This window comes from Callorhinus ursinus, unplaced genomic scaffold (assembly GCF_003265705.2).
Source record: "Callorhinus ursinus isolate GAN/ISIS: 27379988/994484 unplaced genomic scaffold, GSC_fseal_2.0 scaffold13, whole genome shotgun sequence".
In the NCBI taxonomy this organism is placed as follows: Eukaryota; Metazoa; Chordata; class Mammalia; order Carnivora; family Otariidae; genus Callorhinus; species Callorhinus ursinus.
The window spans coordinates 7,380,101-7,399,895 of NW_027397075.1; the positions used below are offsets into that span (position 1 = coordinate 7,380,101).

General features: G+C 52.9%; 1 protein-coding gene across 3 annotated transcripts in view; it reads left to right on the forward strand.

Annotated features, from left to right (window-relative positions):
* EMP2 (epithelial membrane protein 2) overlaps positions 1-19,795 on the forward strand; it is a 62,982-nt gene that overhangs the window by 40,033 nt on the left and 3,154 nt on the right. For 2 of the 3 annotated variants that reach the window (XM_073899524.1, XM_025855648.2), the window contains exons 2-4: positions 14,418-14,548; positions 16,715-16,805; positions 18,899-19,045. In XM_073899524.1, coding sequence (XP_073755625.1) covers positions 14,471-14,548; positions 16,715-16,805; positions 18,899-19,045 — 316 coding nt within the window. In that variant the 5' untranslated portion in view covers positions 14,418-14,470. Of the gene's footprint in view, positions 1-7,015; positions 7,151-14,417; positions 14,549-16,714; positions 16,806-18,898; positions 19,046-19,795 lie in introns of those variants that run through there. The other variant, XM_073899523.1, reaches the window with a different exon arrangement.

Sequence of the window (19,795 nt, forward strand, 5' to 3'; positions counted from 1 at the left end):
AGGCAGTGGTTCCCTTGCACCCGGAGCCCCTTTACTCCGTGGTATGCACACCCATCCCCCAGATGCTACAGGCATCGGCTGCTAATGATGCAGCTTCCCCTGCTCTGGAGAATTTTGAGAACCCCCTCACCCCTCTGGAGATACCTGGAAAGTCATGCTCCCTACCTCTGGCTGCTGGACCGCACCCCAGGGCACCCACCGAGCCATGTCCCAGAGCCTGGCCTGAGCCCTGGCCCAGCCTCTCCCATGTGGGGCCCTGGTGCTTTCACGGCAGGTTCTAGGCAGGAGCTGAGGAGCCTTGGAGGATGCATTTCCCTGCACTCAGGGGCCTGCCCGTCCTCTAAGCCTGGAGGCCGACCTCGAAAGCAGGAGGCCAGGGGGGATTTTCGAGCTGGGAGGAGGACACTGAGCACCTGGAGGCCCTCTTACTGGAGCATCTTCCAGTCTTCACCCTCACTCCCACGTCAGGGGCTGCAGACGCCTCTTAGGTGTCTTTGTGGGGTCAGAGGGTAGAGATGTTGGAATCCCAGCCCCCAGTGAACTCAGCCACTAATGTGCCTTTGATCTCTACAGATCTTCCTATTCTGGACCTTGCCTATAAATGGGATCATATGCTATGTGGCCTTTCGTGTCTGGATTTTTTATCCTCATGTAATATATTCAAGGCTCATCCACGTGATAGCAGGAGTCAGGGCTTCCTTCCTTTTCATGGCCTAATAATATTCTCCTGAATGGACAGACCGCATTTTGTTTATCCGTTCACGAGTTGGGGGATATGTGGGCTGTTTCCATCTCTTGGCCTTTGCGAATAATGCTGCTGTCAACATTCCCATACATATCTGGACATGTGTTTTCCTTTCTCTTGGGTAAATCCCTAGGAGTGGAATTGCTGGGTCCTATGGTAACTGTAGTTGCTTGAAGAGCGGCCAGACTCTTGTGCCAAGTGGCTGCACCTTGTCATGTCCCCACCAGCTGGCTCGCTCCTTGGAAGCTTCTGCTGGTGAGGCTCCTATTGGTTCTCGAGCAGGTTCCTGGGGGCTGGGGGCTGGGGCCTCTGGGTCTAAGTGAGGACCCATCGAAGGTTCTGGGACCGGCTGGTCCAGCGGAGTGGGCGGTGGGGGGCGTGTGTGGAAAGAAGGGGGGGCCACACACTCTGTGGCCCACTGGGTGGGGGCTGCCCGAGGGAGAACTGCAGTCAATGAAAGGTGCTGTTTTCTGCACAATGCTGGAGCGACTTTGGGTGGCTCTGGGCACAACGTTAAATGGCATTAAGCCATTTTGTGAGAAAGTGGTCCTCTTTTCAGTTCTCTTTCAATGGTTCTGATTCCACCGTGGGCAAATGTTAGCTGGTGCTGACACGTTTCATGCCTTGCCGACTTTGTTTGCTTGCCTTCCTCAACCAGACAGAGCGGGTCTCCGGCTCAGCCCTTTGACAGACAACAGCACTGAGCCAGGACTTGTGGACTTTTTGGGGGGAGGGGGTGTTTATTTTCACAATCAGTCTCTATTTGTGGCTAGTGATGCTGATTTTCCACTTCCAGGGAGCCAAAAGATTTCTTTTAAAAATACGCGTATTTCTGTTCGAGAACAGGTTTATTTAAAGACTGATATGCAGTAGAATCCCACAGTGGTACTCGAGAAGGTGACAGGCAAGTGGAGTCTTGGAAACCCTTGTTCTGAAATGTAGGGCCCGATAATTAGATGCGGGGTCAGGAAGCGGTGAGGTCCGCGGTCCCGGGGCACATACAGATGGAAACTGGGTGCTGGGAAAATAATGCAGGCGGAGGCTTCAGGCAGGGGCGACTCTGCATGATCACACAGCGCCTTTCGGCTGAGACAGCATGAGTTCGCGATTCTCATTGTGTGGGGTCGCTTTCCCAATTCCACGGCTCAACGGGGTCATAGCTGCAGATGCCACATCATCAGAGGTGCCCCAGTCTGAAGGGCAAGGTATTTGGGGGATAGCCTTTCCTTCACAGCCCATCCTCCCCCCAGCTTCACCAGGCATCCTGGCGGGGAAATGGTACCCTGCGATTCCAAGTTCATGGTGATGGCTCCCCAGCCAGCTCAGCGTCTGCCCTGATCTTGAGTGTTTCACGGAGGGAATTTCTTCCTGTCCTTCCCCCACCCCCCACCTCCCGACCCCCCAGTTAGGGGGCGTGACCTGCCAGCTCTCAGGTTAGTGACTCTGTATGAGTGGGGAACCCTGATGGAGAGATGCTGTGTTGGTCAGGGTTTTCCAAGAAGCAGCACCAGTTCAGGAGGTGTGTGTGTAGAGAGAGATTTATTTTAAGGAATTGGCTTACCTAGTTATGGAGGCTGGTGAGTGCAAAGTTTGCAGGGCAGGCTGGTGGGCCAGAGACCCGGGGAATAGCTGATGCTGCAGTTTGAGTCTGAAGGCCATCCATGGGCTGAATTCCTTCTTGCTTGGAGAAGGTCAGCCTTTCTCTTCTCTCCACGCCTTCACCTGATGGGACGAGGCCCACTCACATGAGGGAGAGTAATCTGCTTTTCTCAAAGCCCACCAATTTAAATGTTAATCGCGTCTAAAGAACACCCTCACAGAAATACGGTGGCTCAGCCAAGTTGACACATACAACTGATGATCACAGCTATTTTAGGTGAGACAGACACCCAGCGTGACATAAAATAGAACCCCTTTAAAGTCATTCCCTTTTGAGTTCCCTTCCAACCTTATAGGGAGAAAGTCTCAGTTCTGTGGCAGCATCTTTAACACTTCCCAAACACATGTGACATCCTGTTTCAGCAAGGAGAGACAGAGTTGGCCTTGGTCATGAGCTCTCAGCGGCCGCTGTTTCTAGCTGGGCATCTAATCATGTTGTTTTGTTTTCATTGTATTTCTTTTTCCCAGCACCCTCAATTAATGGCGGGTGATGCTGACTTTCTATGTGAGTTCCGGTCCTGGGTCTCCTTTTATAAAGATATGAGCTTAAAAAGTGAGGAACCCAGTAGGAGCAAGGGTGGTACGCGGATACCCCTGAGATTCTGAAGGCGAGAACAGGGGTGACGGATTTGGGGAAGCGGATGTAAGCCTAGTGGGCGGGGGTGGTGCCTGAAGTAGCCTCTAATGGTCTAAGGCTCGTCCGGCCTGGCGAAGTTGTAGGAAGTGATTCCTGGTCCCTAACTTGCCAGCAGAATGCACTTACAGAAAGGACATCTCCTGTCACTTAGGAAAGACGACAAGGCTGTGTTAGTGAATGCCATTGACCTGCCGGGGATTACTTGAAAGGCACTGATACAAAGCGTTTTGTGAAGAACACGTTCCCAGCCTATTGGCTGTGAGGATGCGTGACACCCTGCGTCTGACACCTGCTTCACCCCTAGCCACTGAATCCAAATCCACCTCACCCCCACGCTGACATGTGTGCCTGCAAGGGCACCAGCAAGCCTCTCTGGGCTGGGGTGTGGGTTTGCTGGGTGGCGTCATTACAAGGAGCTCCTTGAATGACAGCAGCCGGCCGTGAGATCTTTAATTGAGGGGTCAGGCCTGGTCATTGGCAGAATGATGGTTATTAGCTCTTCTGCAAAAGCTGCCCAAACTAGCAGACATTCAACAAAAATTTGCTGAGGAGCCTTGGGCTCTGGGCCTATGAAGATGAGTAAGGCCTGCTCTCTGTCCTTGAGAACGGAATCTGTTAAAGTACCGTTTCCCCTGTACCAGGTAGCTCTTGCCGTGTAACAAACCATTCTGGAACGTAATGGCTTAAAACAGAAAATGCTTGTTTAGTTCATGATTCTGCGGGTGGGCAATGAAGGCTGAGCTCAGCTGGGCTCTCTCACGGGTCTGGGGTCAGCTGGGGGCTGGCTGGTCCAGCATGGTCTTTGCTGGAAAGGCTCACCTGGGCTCCGTGCAGTCGCCTACCCTCTAGCAGGCCAGGCCGGGCTTGTTCTTGCGGTAGCTGAGCAGGGAGGGAGAGAGAGGAAGTGCATGAAGCCTCTTGAGGCCCGGCTCCACATTGGCACCAAGAGAGAAGAAATCACGAGGGGGGCAGCCAGGGTTCGGTGGGTGGGGAAATAGATTTAAGAGAGCTTGAGTGGGAGGGGCAGAGGGAAAGGGAGAGAGAATCTTAAGCAGACTCTGCGCTGAGTGTGGAGCATGATGTGGGGCTCCATCCCATAAGCCCCAGAGCACCATTCAAGCCAAAACCAGAGCCGGACGTTCAACCGACCGCGCCCCCCCCCCAGGCACCCCTACATTCTACTTCTTAAAGGGAGGGTTCGATTTGCTAAAAATTTGTTAAAACCTTCTGTGCTTGTGAACATGAGCGACGTTGGTCTGCATTTTTCTTTTCTTGGGATGTCTTGCCTGCTTTTGGAACCAGGGTAATGACGGCCTCATAGAATGAGAGCAGGTGTGTGGGTGTGGGCGGGGGGGCAGGGAGAGGGTCCCTACTCTTCGATTTTATGGAGGTGTTTATTGTATGGATTTGGTATTATTCTACCTTGAATGTTTGGCAGAATTCACCCGTGAAGCCATCTAGGCCTGGGGTTTTATCTTGGGGAAGATTCTCCAGGCCCTTGAAAAGTATTTCTCCCTCCTTCCATTACCAAACTTGAAAGAAACATCTAGCTGCGTTTCTTAGCTCTCTAGCTCCTTGAAATCTGGCTCATTCAGCTGTCCCTTCGACACATATTTATTGGGCACCGTTTACGAACTGGGCACCGTTCTGACTGCTGGGAGTACCATCTGCACGCCATACGAGGGCCCTGTCGCAGGGGAAGCGAGAACACACAGGTAAACAACGACAGCAGAGCATCAGGCCAGGCCAGGTGCTACGGGAGAAGAGTAAAGAAAGGCTTTGGTTCATGTCACTGAGATCATCATCAGCAAGTTTGCCCAGCACCTTCTTCTCTGGTCTCTCCTCTCTCGGCTTCTGCTTCTGCGTCCCACTGTCCGCTCTGGGTTTTCTCCCCATCCTGTGCCCACCCCCCAGTCTTATTCCCGGTGGGATTGCATATCCACCAGGGGCTCCGTGTCCCACCTGCACGACTGTTACCCGGGGGTCTGCTGGCCACTCCTGTTCTCTCCTGAGGGAAGGTCCTGCCTGTACTCCCACTGCCTGGACACATTTCCACATTGTTACCCGATGTGGCCCTCCCTGTGGGCCGTTGCCCTCTCCCCGAAAACGTGCTCCTCCTGCACCGACCCACACACATCACGGGAAGCAGTGTCCACTCTGCTCAAGCTGGGAGCTCCCGATCCCCCAGCCTGGGGCCAGGCTTGGTGATTCTGCTTCTGAAGAGCCCCCACCCGCTTATCTGCTCACCAGGCTGTTGCTGCCTTGGTCCAGACCCTTGTTTCTCACCAGGGATCTGCCCCTTTGCCTCTTCCTTCTTTTTTTTTTTTTTTTTAAGATTTTATTTATTTATTTGTCAGAGAGAGAGAGAGAGAGAGCACATAAGCAGGGGGAGCGGCAGAGAGGGAAGCAGGCTTCCTGCTGAGCAAGGAACCCGATACGGGGCTCGATCCCAGGACTCGGGATCATGGCCTGAGCCGAAGGCAGATGCTCAATGACTGAGCCACCCGGGCGCCCCCTCTTTGCCTCCCTTCTAACCCATCTTCTCACTGTGGAATGCATTTCTTCCAGAGGCAGGTTTCAGTATGTTCCTCCTTAAAAGCCTCCTACCCCTCCCCTGGGGCTCTGGGACAACGTGCAAGCTTCTGAGGCCCATGAAGCGTCTGGCCCAGCCCCGGGCCCTGCCCAGCACGTACCCTACTCACACTTGCACTGCGCTGCTCCAAGCACGCCCCGTCCCCTGGCTCTCCTGCCAAACCGCCTGTTCTCCTGCTCTCCCCTTTGAGACCCCGCTCGGATGTCACTTCCTCCGTGAAGCCTCTGATGTCCCCGCGGGGCCGCTCACACCTCCCTCTGTGTTCTCACAGCATTCATGCCCTCATGTCATGTTTGCCTATGTAGCCACCTGTGTTCTTCACCCACCCGGCCGCTCCCAGGGGACGCGGGTCTGCCTGACTCATCTGTGTATCACCACCAGGTACGTGGTGGGCTCCCAATACATGCTCATTGTGTGAATAATAGTTCCATTTTAAAACAGTGAGCAGAAGGCTGGGGTTTGAGCCTGCTTCTGCCACCTGCTAATTTGATGATCTGGGCAAATCCTCTAAGTTTGACTTCTAGCCCGCAAAGGGGATCATAGCCCTTGCCCATCCTTCTGACGGGGGGCTGTCCCCTCAATGACACGTGTTTACCCTGCGTGCAGTGAAGACAGGCGCTTCCAGCCTGAGGGACTCGTGGGTGACCTGTGTCTCACTTTGTGGGTCCTAGAATAATGGTATGTAGTGCTGGCCAGCGTCCAGAGCCACCTGTGGCCCCAGGAACTCGGACCCATCTGATCAGATCTTAAAGAAATAGGACCCCAGGAGGGAAAAGAAATTCAGATTTCGGGTGGGCAGATTGCCTGGGTTCAAATCCCAGATCCAGCCTTCGCTAGCTGTGTGACCTTGGGGAAGTTGCTTAACCTCTCTGAGCCTTTTCTTTACGTATTCAGTGAGGCTAATTATAGCACCTACATCATAGTGTTTTTGTGAGGAATGAGTAAGAGCTTAGGAGGCACTGAATGTTGGCTGCCATCATCGGTGCTGTTGTGGTCATGATTATTCTAATAGACTGGAAGACTCGGGGCCTGCACAGGCAGGATCATCCTGGGCTTCTGCCCCGGAGCATCGCTAGATCCCAGTGTCCCTCCTGTCGCCCTTTCTTCAGCGAGTCAAGTGTTGGCGCTGTGCCCAGAAGCCCCAGCCACGGTGAACGCAGAGCTGGGCTGCCCAGGGCACAGGGGCTTCCGCCAGCCCGAGGGCATCTTGGACGCCTGGATGTTCCAGCATGGCTGGTCTCCAGATCCCAGGGCAGGAGGCCGAGCTGACCTCTGCCTTCCTGAAAACGGAGGCCAAAGCCACTGCCCCTCCGAGCTCTATGGGTGGTGGGAGGAGCCGGGCTTCCCGCCAGCCAGCCCTGGGGTGAGCACCTCCAGCTCCGGAGCGGGCCTCGGAGTCCCTCCGGCAGCGTGGCCTTCCCCAGGGTTCAAACCTGGCCTTTCGAGCTGGAGCTGTGGGTGGAGTGCTTCTGGGTTGAGGGAATGACCCCGGACCTCCAGACGCCAGACATCTCAGGTCTGTTTTTAAAACTTCCACAGCTCAGGATTGTCCTCCTGCTTCCAAGTCCGGGATCCGGCTCCAACTCGGGCTGAGAATGGGCCGTGGTTTAAATCGTAGGAAGAACTCCCGAGGGTGGGAATAGAAGCGGGTGGGCCGCGTGGCCGTCTTAACAGTGTGTGCTCTGCCCGCGGGAAGCTGGCCGGCTCGCTGTCTTGTTCCCTAGCACGTAATCGAGCAAATGCCAGATCCCCTTCTTTTGAGCCACAAAGGTGGGGGCTGCAGCAGGGAGCTGTGTTTTTACGGAGCGAAGGAGAGGGGGGACCCTTACTCTGCCCGGGGCAGGCCCCGTAACCTCCTTCTTACCTGCGAGACCTCATGGGGATGTCCCACCATCAGCAGCAAACCAAGTGTTGCTCCTGGGGGAGGGAGGGCCATTGAGTCACCAGCAGGAGCTTCTCCCCACCCAGAACTAGACGTGCAGTGTGTACATGCACACACACACACACACACACTTCAGGCAAACATCGGGCCAAGGCAAAGCAGGATGGCACCTCTACCTAAGAGCCAGCGAGGAGATGCCAGTGTTTGGTGTGTCTTATTTGTCACCTGAGGTCTGGCTGGACATTTCGGGGAGTGCTGTCCCTCCTCCCGTCCACCGTCAGAACTTGATATTCCTTCTGTGCACAGAATTTCCAGAGTCCCACCGACACCTCCCGGTGGCTCACCCCCACTGACTCCAGGTCTGACGCCCAGAGGGGGCTTGCTCTCAGAAACCCATTCACTGATTCTTCCTCTGCCAGTTACTGATTCTTTTTCCTGGAAAAAAAAAATTCTTTTGAATCTTAAGTTCTAATTCCCTGGATTCCCTATTATTTTATGTGATTATTTTTGTGGGTATTTTATAGAATGGAGAGCATGTAGGCCTTCAATCTCAAGATACTTTCCCGTGGTTCCTCCATTGCACCTAAATCAAGGTTGGAGAGTCTGCAAGACCCACCTGAGTTTCCGGGTGGAAAGGGGCTGCATTGATCAAGTGATTAAGGAAAAGCCATCTCCAAAATCCAGACCCATCTCCCAAGTAGATCAATAAAGACAACGCTGGCTTCAGCGTTGGGGCCAGTGAGCTACAGGATCAAACATGCAGGAAACACTATTTTTAGGACAAATGAAGACCTACGTGCAGTTCTCCATCAGGTCCCCTCTAATGGGCCCGGTCATATCCCAGCCTTAGCTCATGGGCAGCGCAGAGAGACGCTGCCTCCCCAGATCCCTCCTGCCTGCTGCAGAGCTTGGGGGAAGGCCCACCAAAGGTAAAGGGTGAAGACCCTGCCCGCGTCCCCTTGCCTGATGTGAACTGGGCCACCGTGTGATTTTCATTAGGCCCTAAACATGTGAGCAGGAAGGAGGGTAGCAGAAAATGTCCTGGAGCCTGAGTTGGAAAAGCGGGGGTTGGAATCCATCTCTGCCAACTTTGACAAATCACCTGACGCCTTGGTGAGCCTCAGTCTTTTCATGTGTAAAGTTGGCATAATGATACCTTGTCCAGCCAGCTTCACAGGGTTGACGTGCAGGTCCAAAACAAGACGTGCTGTGTAAACCGCAGCTCCACCTTTAATCATGGAGAGTCAGGTGGGGTGAGCCCCCCCCCCCGCCGGGACCTGCTTTACCTCCTCCATGTCTCGGGGTCATGCCGGCATTGCCGTGCCCTGCTCCCAGTCAGGGGACTTCGCTAGTCCTCCCTGAAGAATGCCAGTCTTGCTCCGCAGGTGGCAACAGCAGTGGCCGGGAGCAGAGGGGGCCCGACTGAGGGCTCGGAATGATAAAATTTTGGAGAGAACTAAAGATGTGTGGACAGCAGACGGAGCCCCCGCTAGCAATGCCAAGGACAAGAAGTGTTCTTCAAAGAAGAGAAAAAGCAATCACAGCATCCCGTTTTGTTCCGCAGTTGACAACAGTTACTACGTGGTCATATGATGTTAAGGGCGGTGATCCACGTTGAGGATGGCGAGACTGTGTGGGGATGGAGGGAGTGGGTGGGGGGGGGGCGATGGTGGCAAAGAAACCCCCCCCCCAACCCGTGGGCAGGAAGTCAATGTTTACAGCAGAGGAATGGAGAAGTGTAGGAATGTTGTCTGGAAATAGGGAATTCTGGGGAAAGCACAGCTGAAGGGGTTAAAAGTGACTGCCCGGACTGGGGTGGGGGGGTGGCGGTAGGGGGGGTAGGGCGGGGGTTTGGTTTTTCATCACATGCCTTTGGTTCTTTTATCTTTGGGGCTTTTTTTTTTCTTTGTCATCACATGTATTACGTAGATCAAAACGTACTTTTAAAAAAGAAGTCCTGCAAGTCTTAAGACTTGGATTTCTAGACAGGAGCTTGAAAAGCTCACCGAGCACAGCCTCCCACCTTCAGACAGGTCAACGCCCAAATCCAGGTGGCCTTTTCGAAACTGGGCTGGCCAGGCCCCTGAAGAAATCGCCCGAGGAACCGCATGGTGGCTGGCGCTGCCTGGTGTGGGTTGTGGGGCACGTGGCAGAGGCCGCTGGGAAATGCTTACTGACATTGGGAAACTCTCCTGTCCTCTGAGCGGTCTCCCGGTGAGGTCGAAAGGGCCGTTGGAGTGGGGGCCAGGACACACTGCCGTCCTGACCGTGCTCCTGCTTCGCTGTGGGATCCCAGCAAGTGTGGCCCTCCCTGGTCTCAGTTACCGCCTCTGGACGATCAGGGCTTTGAGTTTCTCAAGAGCTGTCACCGTTACACATTTTTAAAACTATGAACAAGAGCAAATAGCTTTCTGTGCACTGGGCACAGCAGTGAACAGGGGGAGATAGATAATAAGCATGGAAACAAATGAAATATTTTGAGACCATGAGGTCCTTGGAAGGAAATAAGCCAGGGGGACAGGAATGACCATATGGGGAGGGGGCGTGGGTGCTTCATAGCAGGTGATCTGGATGCCTCTCCGAGGAGGGGGTGTTGGAATTGAGACCTAGATAGTGCGAGGGAGAGCCAGCCGAGGGTGTCAAAAGGGAGTCCTCCAGGGAACTCTGTGCCAGGGAACTGAGACCGGGCCCTGAAGCCCACAAGGACAAGGGGAAGCAAGAGGGATAGGCATTCAGTATGACATTTTGGGGAGGGGGAAGTAAATCTCTGTGAATGGCAAGGTTAAATTCGGTGCCACCTTGGGTTTGGTGGGTCGGTGTTCATGCAGCTCCCAGCCCAGGGGGCTGTGTGCTCTTCAGTGTCTCCCGAGAGGGTGCGCAGAGGGTGTGCAGAGGGTGCAGGGGTGAAAGATGGGTGTGTGTCGTGGGAAGGGGCGCTCTGCTGGGAAGGACCCAGGAGATGGCAGAGGCTGGTGTGTAGAGCCCAGGATTACACTTCCTGGGGAACTACGGGTGGGAATAAGTCAAAAAAGTGACATGGAGTCTTCTCCACCCCCCGCTCCAGGCCATGCACACCAGTTGGTCCAGTAGGTCACCTTTGAAGATGGAGGATGGCATAGCACCAAGTGTCTGGTAGGCTAAACTGAGTAAAAAAAAAAAAAAAAAGTAAAAGCAAAATCAACTGCAAGTGCATATATTTCGACCCAGCACCTCCACTTCTAGGAATCTGCCCTTCAGATACACTGATGCAAGTGTGCAGAGAAATAAGTGTGGGGGGGGGGCGCCTCGCTGGCTCAGTCGGTGGAGCGTGGGATCCGGATCTCAGGTTCGGGAGTTCAACAAGCCCCATCCTGGGAGTAGAGAATAGTTAAAAATAAAATGTTTAAAAAGAAAGAAATGTAAGGATGTCCGCAGGCAGTGTAGTTTGAAGTAGCAGAATGTTCGGAAAGGACCTCGATGGCCATCAGTGGGGAACCAGCGGGTAGACTGTGGCATGAGCCACACAACCCAACACCAACCCGGCAGCCATTCCAGCAGTGAGGTGGAATGGCTGCAAGAGAATGATCCTGGAGGGCTGTTGGTGGGGAGAGAAGCTAGGCTGGAGAATGGGCTCTCCGCTCCACACCCCACCAGCCCAGGGAAAACCGCCCCCCCCAACCTCAGGAAATGGAAACTGAGGGCTCCCAGCGAGCAAACTCTCCTGCTCCCCCGTCTAGGGAGGAGGTGTGGGGAAGAGCACAGCGCTGCGCAGCACGCCCTTAACGTCTGAGCTCCACCAATCCGGAAAGGGGACGCTGGATGCCCCCTCCAATCAGGAGCGAAGGAGTGAGTGAGGGGCGGGGCATGAGCCCCGAAGTGTCACTCTGGTGCAGTTACCTCCACACGGAAACCTCAAGAATGGTTCCCTGAGGAAGGGAAGTAGGAGAGTGGCCTCCGGCATAGTGGTTAGAAGGACAATTGGTGTAAAGATGCAGGAGCAAAGGGTCCCTCTTAAAGGTTCAGGGGATCTCTTCTACTTATGAATAATTTCCTCCAAAGCCTCTGGTGAGGTCACGAGCAATGTCCTAGGAGCACAAGTTCTATTTTTTTACCCCCATTTTGTTTTTACGGGAGATCCAGGCATCATCATGGGGGAGCACCAGGTAGTTGGCATTTACTTGCCCTAATTTTCCTGGACATCTACCAGTTCAAACCAATCTGTATGCCCCTCGATCTTTCTCTGGACTCAATCAAGACCTCTTGTAAAAACTTACTGTCTTCTCTGCAGGAGCTCCTTCCTAATGTCTGGGATTCCAGCTGAACTCACTCCCGGGTGTTAAAGCAGTGCCTCCCAGACCTTAGGCATTTGAGAACCACCCTCAGGATTTTTGTTAACACTGAAGGCCACCCGTCCTTTTATTTACATAATAGTTTTCTTAAATGACTCACTTTTAAAACTTCAAACTTGTCTATAAATAGCATTACTTCTTATAAAAAGAAAGAACCTTAAAAATAAATGTAATAAAATCTAAGCAACATTGTTAAATTCTAGCTACACTGTGACCTGCCTAAAGTTCTTTCTTTCTTCCTTTCCTTTCTTTCCTTCCCTTTCCCCTTCCCTTTTCTCTTCTCTTCTTTCTCTTTCTCTTCTTTTCTCCAAATGGCAATTGTTTGAGACAGGCTAGCACCAAACTGGGTCTTTTTCCTTGTTGGACTCAGACGGATTAGAATGGGGACTTTCTCACTATGTGGTTCAGTGTTATTTAACGCCATATCAATCAATGTTCCAACCCAAATCATGCCCTATAGCATTTGAATTCCACACTTTGGAGAAAACTGAGTTACAGCCTTTTCCCCCACTCTTCTGGAAAGTTTTAGTTATGTGTCCATATGCTTTTGTGTCATCTGACCTGGATAACATATGAGGTCTGTTATCACCCTGGTGTTTATGACCCTGCCTGATTAGGTTGGCTTTTTGACAAGGGTCAGAAATGTGTCTGTTTGGGCGCAGCCTATGATGACAGTTGAGAATGATGCAGGTGTGGGGCGCCTGGGTGGCTCAGTAGGTTAAGCATCTGCCTTCAGCTCAGATCATGATCTCAGGGTCCTGGGATTGATTCCCCATGTTGGCTCCACACTCAGCGGGAAGTCTGCTTCTCACTCTTCCTCTGCCCCTCCCCTCACTCGTTCTCTCTTTCTAATAAATAATTTAAAAAAAAAGATGATGCAGGCATAAATAAAGGAGCATTTGTCCCTTTAAAAAGAGTTGAAAGAATCTTTGAGCTGGTTCGTTGGGTTCTTCTAAGTGATGATGTGCAGAATCACAGCTGGGACTGCTCAGGCTGAGCTCTGCAGCCGAGGCTCCTGGCTGGTTGTTAGTGAGTCCTGGGTCTTATGGAGTCACCCTGTGTGAGCCCACGAGCGTCTGTCCCCATGATGGAATAATGAGTCCCATGCGTGAGAGTAAGCATGGTCAGGGAGGTCAAGCCGTCGTGTATGAATGCCTTCGGCAACTTCTGAGGAGCCCTCCAGTGTCACTTTTCAAAACCAGACACAACCCCAGTTCTTTTACAAGATTTCCAATTTTACTTTGCAGTCCCTTCCTACTGCATATTATTGAGACTGTCCAGCCATAGCAAAAAAAAAAATTTACCCCCAAATATCAGTGGTTTAACACCCAGAGGTTTAATTTGTCCATCACAGTATCTGTCCAAAGTGGGAGGCTTCGATGAATTGTGGCTGCACCATGCCGGCCACTTCGTAGGGGAGGGATGTGGGAGAACTCACATCTGCTCTTCAGCGCGGAAATGACGCGCGCCAGGCTTGCTTGCAGCCCATTGCCCAGAATGAGTCACAAGGCTCCACCCTCACTGCAGGGGAGGCTGGGAAATGCAGTCCTCCCAGGCCCTGGGAGAGGGAAATGAACCAGCCGCTGTAGGCCGTTCACTGTGTCTTCATTTTGTGGTTAGATGTTGTTCAAACAGGGGTAGATGTCAAGAGAAGGGGTGCTTGGGGATTAATTTGACAAATGGTCATATCATTAGGAAATAGTTTCATGTTGGGATTGATTTTGCTTTGTTAGGCACCATTGCTAGGATTCTGAATACTGGGACTGAGCTCCGCGCCTCCCCGCCCCCCCCAGGCTGTGAGCCCCCCAGGGCATGGCCACCATTGCCTGGTGGGTGGGGGCTGGGGAGCAGCCTTTTAGGACATATAGAGCCGCTCCTTCCTGCCCTGGCGCCTGCATGCAGCGGCCGCTCGGAAGAGGGGCAATGCTTTTCTGAATTCGGGATTTGAATTGGTCCTCACCTGTCCTTCACAAGGAGTATTTGGCATCTGGACGCCACAAGGAGCATCTCCTCACGCCAGATTTTGTCCGGTAAAGTCTCTCCAGGGGAGGAATGATGAGAAGAGCAGTTTTCGATTTTCTTTTTTTTTTTTTTTAAGATTTTATTTATTTAGTGAGAGAGAGAGTGCAAGTGCAGGGAGGGGCAGAGGGAGAGGGAGAGAATCCCAAGCAGACTCCCTGCTGAGTGCGGAGCCTGACTGAGGGTGAGACCATGACCTGAGCAGAAATCAAACGTCGGACGCTTGACCAGCTGAGCCACCCAGGCGCCGTGGTTTTTGATTTTCTAAAACCCCACTAAAAATTGCCTGCTTTGGGGGCGCCTGGGTGGCTCAGTCGTTAAGCGTCTGCCTTCGGCTCAGGTCGTGATCCCAGGGTCCTGGGATCGAGCCCCGCATCGGGCTCCCTGCTCGGCGGGAAGCCTGCTTCTCCCTCTCCCACTCCCCCTGCTCGTGCTCCCTCTCTCGCTGTGTCTCCCTCTGTCCAATAAATAAAATCTTTAAAAAAAATTGCCCATTTATCATTTAATTTTGTTCTGCCATTGACGAATGTATTTCTCTCTTGCACCCCCTTTAGCATCTCTCTCTGGGCTTTAAGCGTGACCCCTCGCCCCGCCACGCCCTCTGAAAATGTTGGTGCTCCTGGCTTTCATCATTGTCTTCCACATCACTTCCGCTGCTTTGCTGTTCGTCGCCACCATCGACAATGTAAGTCCCTTTTCCTTCTGACCATCCCACAACCCCTGCATCCTGCAGTCCATAGAAGCAGGATTGAGAACTTCCCCAAGGTGATTAGGGTATTGGGTTGTCCTCCCTGTGGAGACATCACGGGTTAGGCCCAAGGACTCGGCCTATATGTGGAGGTTTGGAGGGCCCCATGGTTAGGTCTGGATGCGCAGGGACTTGGCTTCTCTCATCCCTGATTCCCCCACAGAGCCTGGTGTGGTACCTTGGGTGTAGAAAGCTCTTTGAGGATGCTGCTTGGATTCAACCCTCCTCTAGATAAATTTCTCAACCTCAGCACTCTGCCATTTGGGGCTGGGTTATGCTTTGCTCTGGGGCCATCCTGTGCACTGTAGGATGCTTAGCAGCATCTTTGGTCCCAGCCCACTAGACGGCAAGCACTCCTACTCCGACTTGTGACAACCAAAAATTTCTTTGGACATGGCCAAACGTCCTGCGGGGGAGCAAAACCACCCTCAGTTGAGGACCACTGCCCAAGATCCCCCAGGTGACCCCTCCCAGGTGCTGCCCCTCCTGCCTTTGCCTTCTTCTTATAAATCAGGAACCCAATTGATAGTCACCTCGCCATGCCCTCCCTAGCGACGGCCCATGCTCCCCTGAAAAACTGAACTTTTTACTTAAGTATCCAGTTTGCAGCCATATGGCAGGAATGCATTTGATAAATGACCTATTGGTACAGATTAATATCTCCCCTGGCAGGAAATGAAGCTTTGTACCAGAGGTCCTCAATGGCCCCCACCTTGACCCAAAGGCCTGGCTTCAATCCTGATCATTTCAACCTCAGAGGCATTTAGAGTCAGGAACACTGCTCCAGAAGCCCCCAAGTACACCTCACGAGTGGGCACCATCTCTGCCTACATCTAGGACTCCTGTTGATTAATCATCCCGTAACAACATAGACCATCACAACACCTGCCACTTAGGGAGAGCTCCCTCTGGCCAGGTCCTAGGCCCTTTTATGTGCATCATCTCCTTTGGTCCTCAGCTCACGCCTACGAGATCGGCCCTCTTCTGGCACCGGTTACTGATGAGGGAACTGGGCCTCAGGGCAGTTTTGACAGCTGTGGACTTTATGCAGCAGTAAGTGGCAGAACTGGGATCCGAACCACTCCCGACCCTAGATCCCGTAAGGGAGGTAAATGCAGTGATCCATTTGGGTTCCTGAAGGTTCTCGAAGTGAGTGGCCAGGGCAGAGATCACACTGAAGCTGTGGCTTCAAGTATTTGGGCCTGTCATTATCCAGAGGACCCGTGCTCGGTGAAATAAACGGTAGTGAGTGTTCTTTCAGAGTCTCCTTTTTCTGTGCCTTGCAATTACCCCTAAGGGATCCTGAAAGGGTCCCAGAGAGGGTGAAAGGGACAGACAGACATTAGGGGCAGAAAAGCCATCAGCCCCAGCACCCGTTAATCCTTTGGGGTACCCCTGGGTGCTTGTGTTGTGCACTTCCGAGAAGACACGGACAGGCCTTGTGTTTGCCCGTCAGGGAGCCAGAGGGTGTCCTTGTGAGTTAGGAATCGCGCCTGACATGTAGCCAGCACATGGTGGGAGTTCAATGAACGTCGGTTGCTGGAGGATGGGAGGGGGAGATTCCTGTCTTTGGGTGGATAGGAAGGCAGAAGGAGGGCCCACTGGGGGCAGGGAGCTGCAGAAGCCCAGAGAGGAAGCATGCAATCGGACTGAAAGCAGGAGAGTTTTTCTGATCATTCCCTCTGTACCCAGGCCTTGCCCCTGGATTTCAGCCTCTGTCACCCCCCTGACATCGCCCCTATAGTTGATGTGGATTTACCACCGTGCACGCTTGTGACCACCCATTGAGCCTCATCCGCGCTCCTATGCCCTGGGAGGGCCCGGCCCCCTGGCCCCCCGGCCCGTGTCTTACTTTTCAACCGCCCCACAGCATGGGTCTCCTGGGGGAGCCTGTTGGAAATGCAGAATCCCAGGCCCCATCCCAGACCTCTCAAATCAGAATCTGCATTTTAACCCGACTCCCCGGTGACTCGCATGCACGTGGCAGATGGAGAAGCGCTGGTCCCGAATATTGATTTACCACTGTGCCTCGCGCCTGAGTAGAAGTCAGTGTTTCCATGGTTAACCAAGAGCCCCTCCCTGTGTTTCTGTTTGTGTTTATAGGCCTGGTGGGTAGGAGAAGAGTTTTTTGCAGATGTCTGGAGAGTGTGTGTCAACAACACGAATTGTACAGAAATCGATGCGAACTTTCAGGGTGAGTGCCCAGCTGATACGGAACACCTTAGCTCAGGCTGAGGGCTCCCCTGTTCTCTGCTTTCATACCTGGAGGGGCCTGGCCGAGTGCTCAGTGCAAGCTGGAGACAGGAGGGGTGTCTCTTGGCAGAAGCCAAGAGCTAGGGGTGCACACCCTTCCCTTCTCTGTTTCTGGGCCCAGCAGAGCTTCTGTGCCTCACAGGTGCCGGCAGATCTGGTGTCCTGTGAGGCCTCTCATCCTGCTTTGTGCACAGCCACCTTCTTCTTAGAGGGTGGAGGGCAGAGAGCAGAACCAGCTGCTGTGTCTCTTCATCCGGGCACTCATCCCATTCACGAGTTCTTTGCCCTCGTGACCTGGTTACCCCCTAAAGGCCCCATGTCCCAATGCCATCCCGTTGGGGGTTAGGATTTCGATAATAGGGATTTTAAGGAGATGTAAGTGGTCCACAGCAATCCATATTTGCACCATCACCTGGGGTATTCAAAATACGGGTTCCTGGTGCCCGCCCCAGAACCACTGGGCTGTAATCTCAGGGGGAGAGGTCGAGGAGTCTGTTTTTTATTTTTTAGGAATCTGTATTTTTAACAAGCCCCCAGGTGATTTCTGAGATCGGGCAAATGTGCAGAACACCACTCTTAGCCAGAGGGTCACAACCTTGGCCCCACATTGGACTTGCCTGGGGAACCTTACCCCGCTCACCCCCATGCCTGATTCCAACACCAGAGATTCTGATTTATTTCCTCTCTGTGTAGCATGCTGGATTTTTATTTTTAACGGAGCTATAATTCACGAACAAGAAACTGCGTACTCCTTAAGGGCTCGGCTTAAAGAGTTTTGACAATTATATGTACGGCCACGTAACCACCACCCAAAGCAAGATAGAGAACTTTCCCATCACCCTAGAAAGTTCCCCTGGGCCCATTTCCACTTGTTTTCCGCGAGCCCTTTCCTGAGGGCGACCATTTCTGACTTCTGTCACCCTGGTCTGTTGTTGGACTTAATATAGATGGAGTCGTACAATGTGTATTTGTGTGCGGGGGGGCCGGGTTTCTTTCCTCAACATAAGGAATGGGGCGAGGGCCTAGGTGCTCTGTGGGTGACCCTCACGTGCAGCCAGGATGAACCAGGATCCGTCCCTCGAAGCATTTCAGGAAGTACTTAGGAATTACACTTCCCTCTGGTCAGTTTCAGGCAAAATTGGGGAAGAAGGAGAAGCTTCGTTCTTAGGTTTCCCTGTGCAACTTTGGCCACTGTCCCTGCACCTCTCTTAGCTGTGTCCTGGTGATAACATTCAGCCCTTACATGGGACTCCCCCTTTTTGCAGCACCCCCAAAATCCCTGAATGAATTCCTTGTACTTCCCCTGCCTATGCGGTGGGGAGGAGTCTCAGGTGAGGAGACTGAACCATGCAGGGGGCTCCAGTCTGTGCACTTGACCCCTTCTCTGTGCCCTCCATCATGTGGCTTCTGCTCTGTCCTTCCCACATGCAGCGTCCTCTGTCCCGGACTGGCTCCTTTCTCTGCTGAGACTTCCCTCTGCTGAGCCCCGCTCTCCAAGGCTAATCTGAGAAGCCTTGCTTTCTCTTTTCCTAAGTAGCAGTCACAAGGCTAACTGTCTTCTTTTCAGGGGGGTGTTAGGTAGTCCACAGAGCACTTTCTGAAGGTCACTCAGCCCCGTGAGCCCCAAATCCCCAAGAGCCCCTCTGGAGACCCCTAATCCTGACCTCCCGAACCAGAATCTGCCAGGCTGGAACCTGAGGGGCTGTGCTTCTAAAAAAAAAAAAAAAGAAAAATTCCCCAACCATGAGCCATGCCTCTGGGGGCAATACCCAGACTGAGAAGAATGACAGAGCAGGTGGTTCTCGCTCCATTTTCCAGAAAAGGACGGTGGGGACCATCTGGTCCGGTGCGCAAAGGGACGCTGTGGGGGAGGGGATGTTGGGACGAGCCCTTGGCTGTTCTTGTGCTCATACTGTGCAGACGTACTTCTGCCTCCTGTCGTCCCCGCTCTGGACCTGTCCCTGCCACTGTGTCCCCCTGAGGGGCCTGGGGGTCTGCGGTCCTCAGTCACGTGCTCTCGTCCTCTCGCCACAGATTACCCCACGATGCAGGCGGTCCAGGCCACCATGATCCTGTCCACCGTTCTCTGCTGCATTGCCTTCCTGATATTTGTGCTCCAGCTCTTCCGCCTCAAGCAGGGAGAGAGGTTCGTGCTAACCTCCATCATCCAGCTCATGTCATGTAAGTACAAGGACGGGCTTCCTGGAATAAGCATTCCCTTCCCAGCCGCCTCAAGTAGGAGCCAAGAGCAGCGCAGCGGGTGAGGATTTGGAAAGGAAAGCCAGCCGCCATGCTGTGGCAGGACATTTTCTACCTCAGAGTCTGGATTTAGTTAGAGGGTCAGGGTAGGCGTGCCCAAGACATGAAGCCTGAGCCAGGATCTGTAGGGTAAGTAGGAGTTGCCATCAAGAACGTGCTATCTTGGTATGGAGGGAAGAGGCACAGGGTCCCCAAGGAAGATCAGGGTACTTGACCTCATCCTGCCACTAACGTCCGTTGGTGATTCACTCAGGATGCTTTTGACTTCAAGTAAGAGGAAAATCCAATTAACAGTGACTTCAGCCACAAAGACCTTTACTTTTCTGATACAACCAAAAGCTTGAAGGTGGAAGGTGCCATTGTTCGTTTGGCAGCTCAGCAGCATCAAGAAACCTCCACTTGATCCTTTGATGATCTCATCTTCAGAGTGTCAGTGATGACCTCCTCATGGCCCCTAAAAGGCTGCTGCAGCTCCACACATTCCTCCTGACATAACAGTATCTGAAACAATAAACAAGGGAAAGCACAGCAACAAAAAACGCTTCCTCCCCACCCCCATCTCTCTCTTTCCAGGGAGTAATATTTTTCACTGAAGGATTTTTCTGTGGCCAGAACTGGGACACATGTGGATCCATAAACTGTTATAAAGTTGTTTTTTTTTTTTTTTTTGAC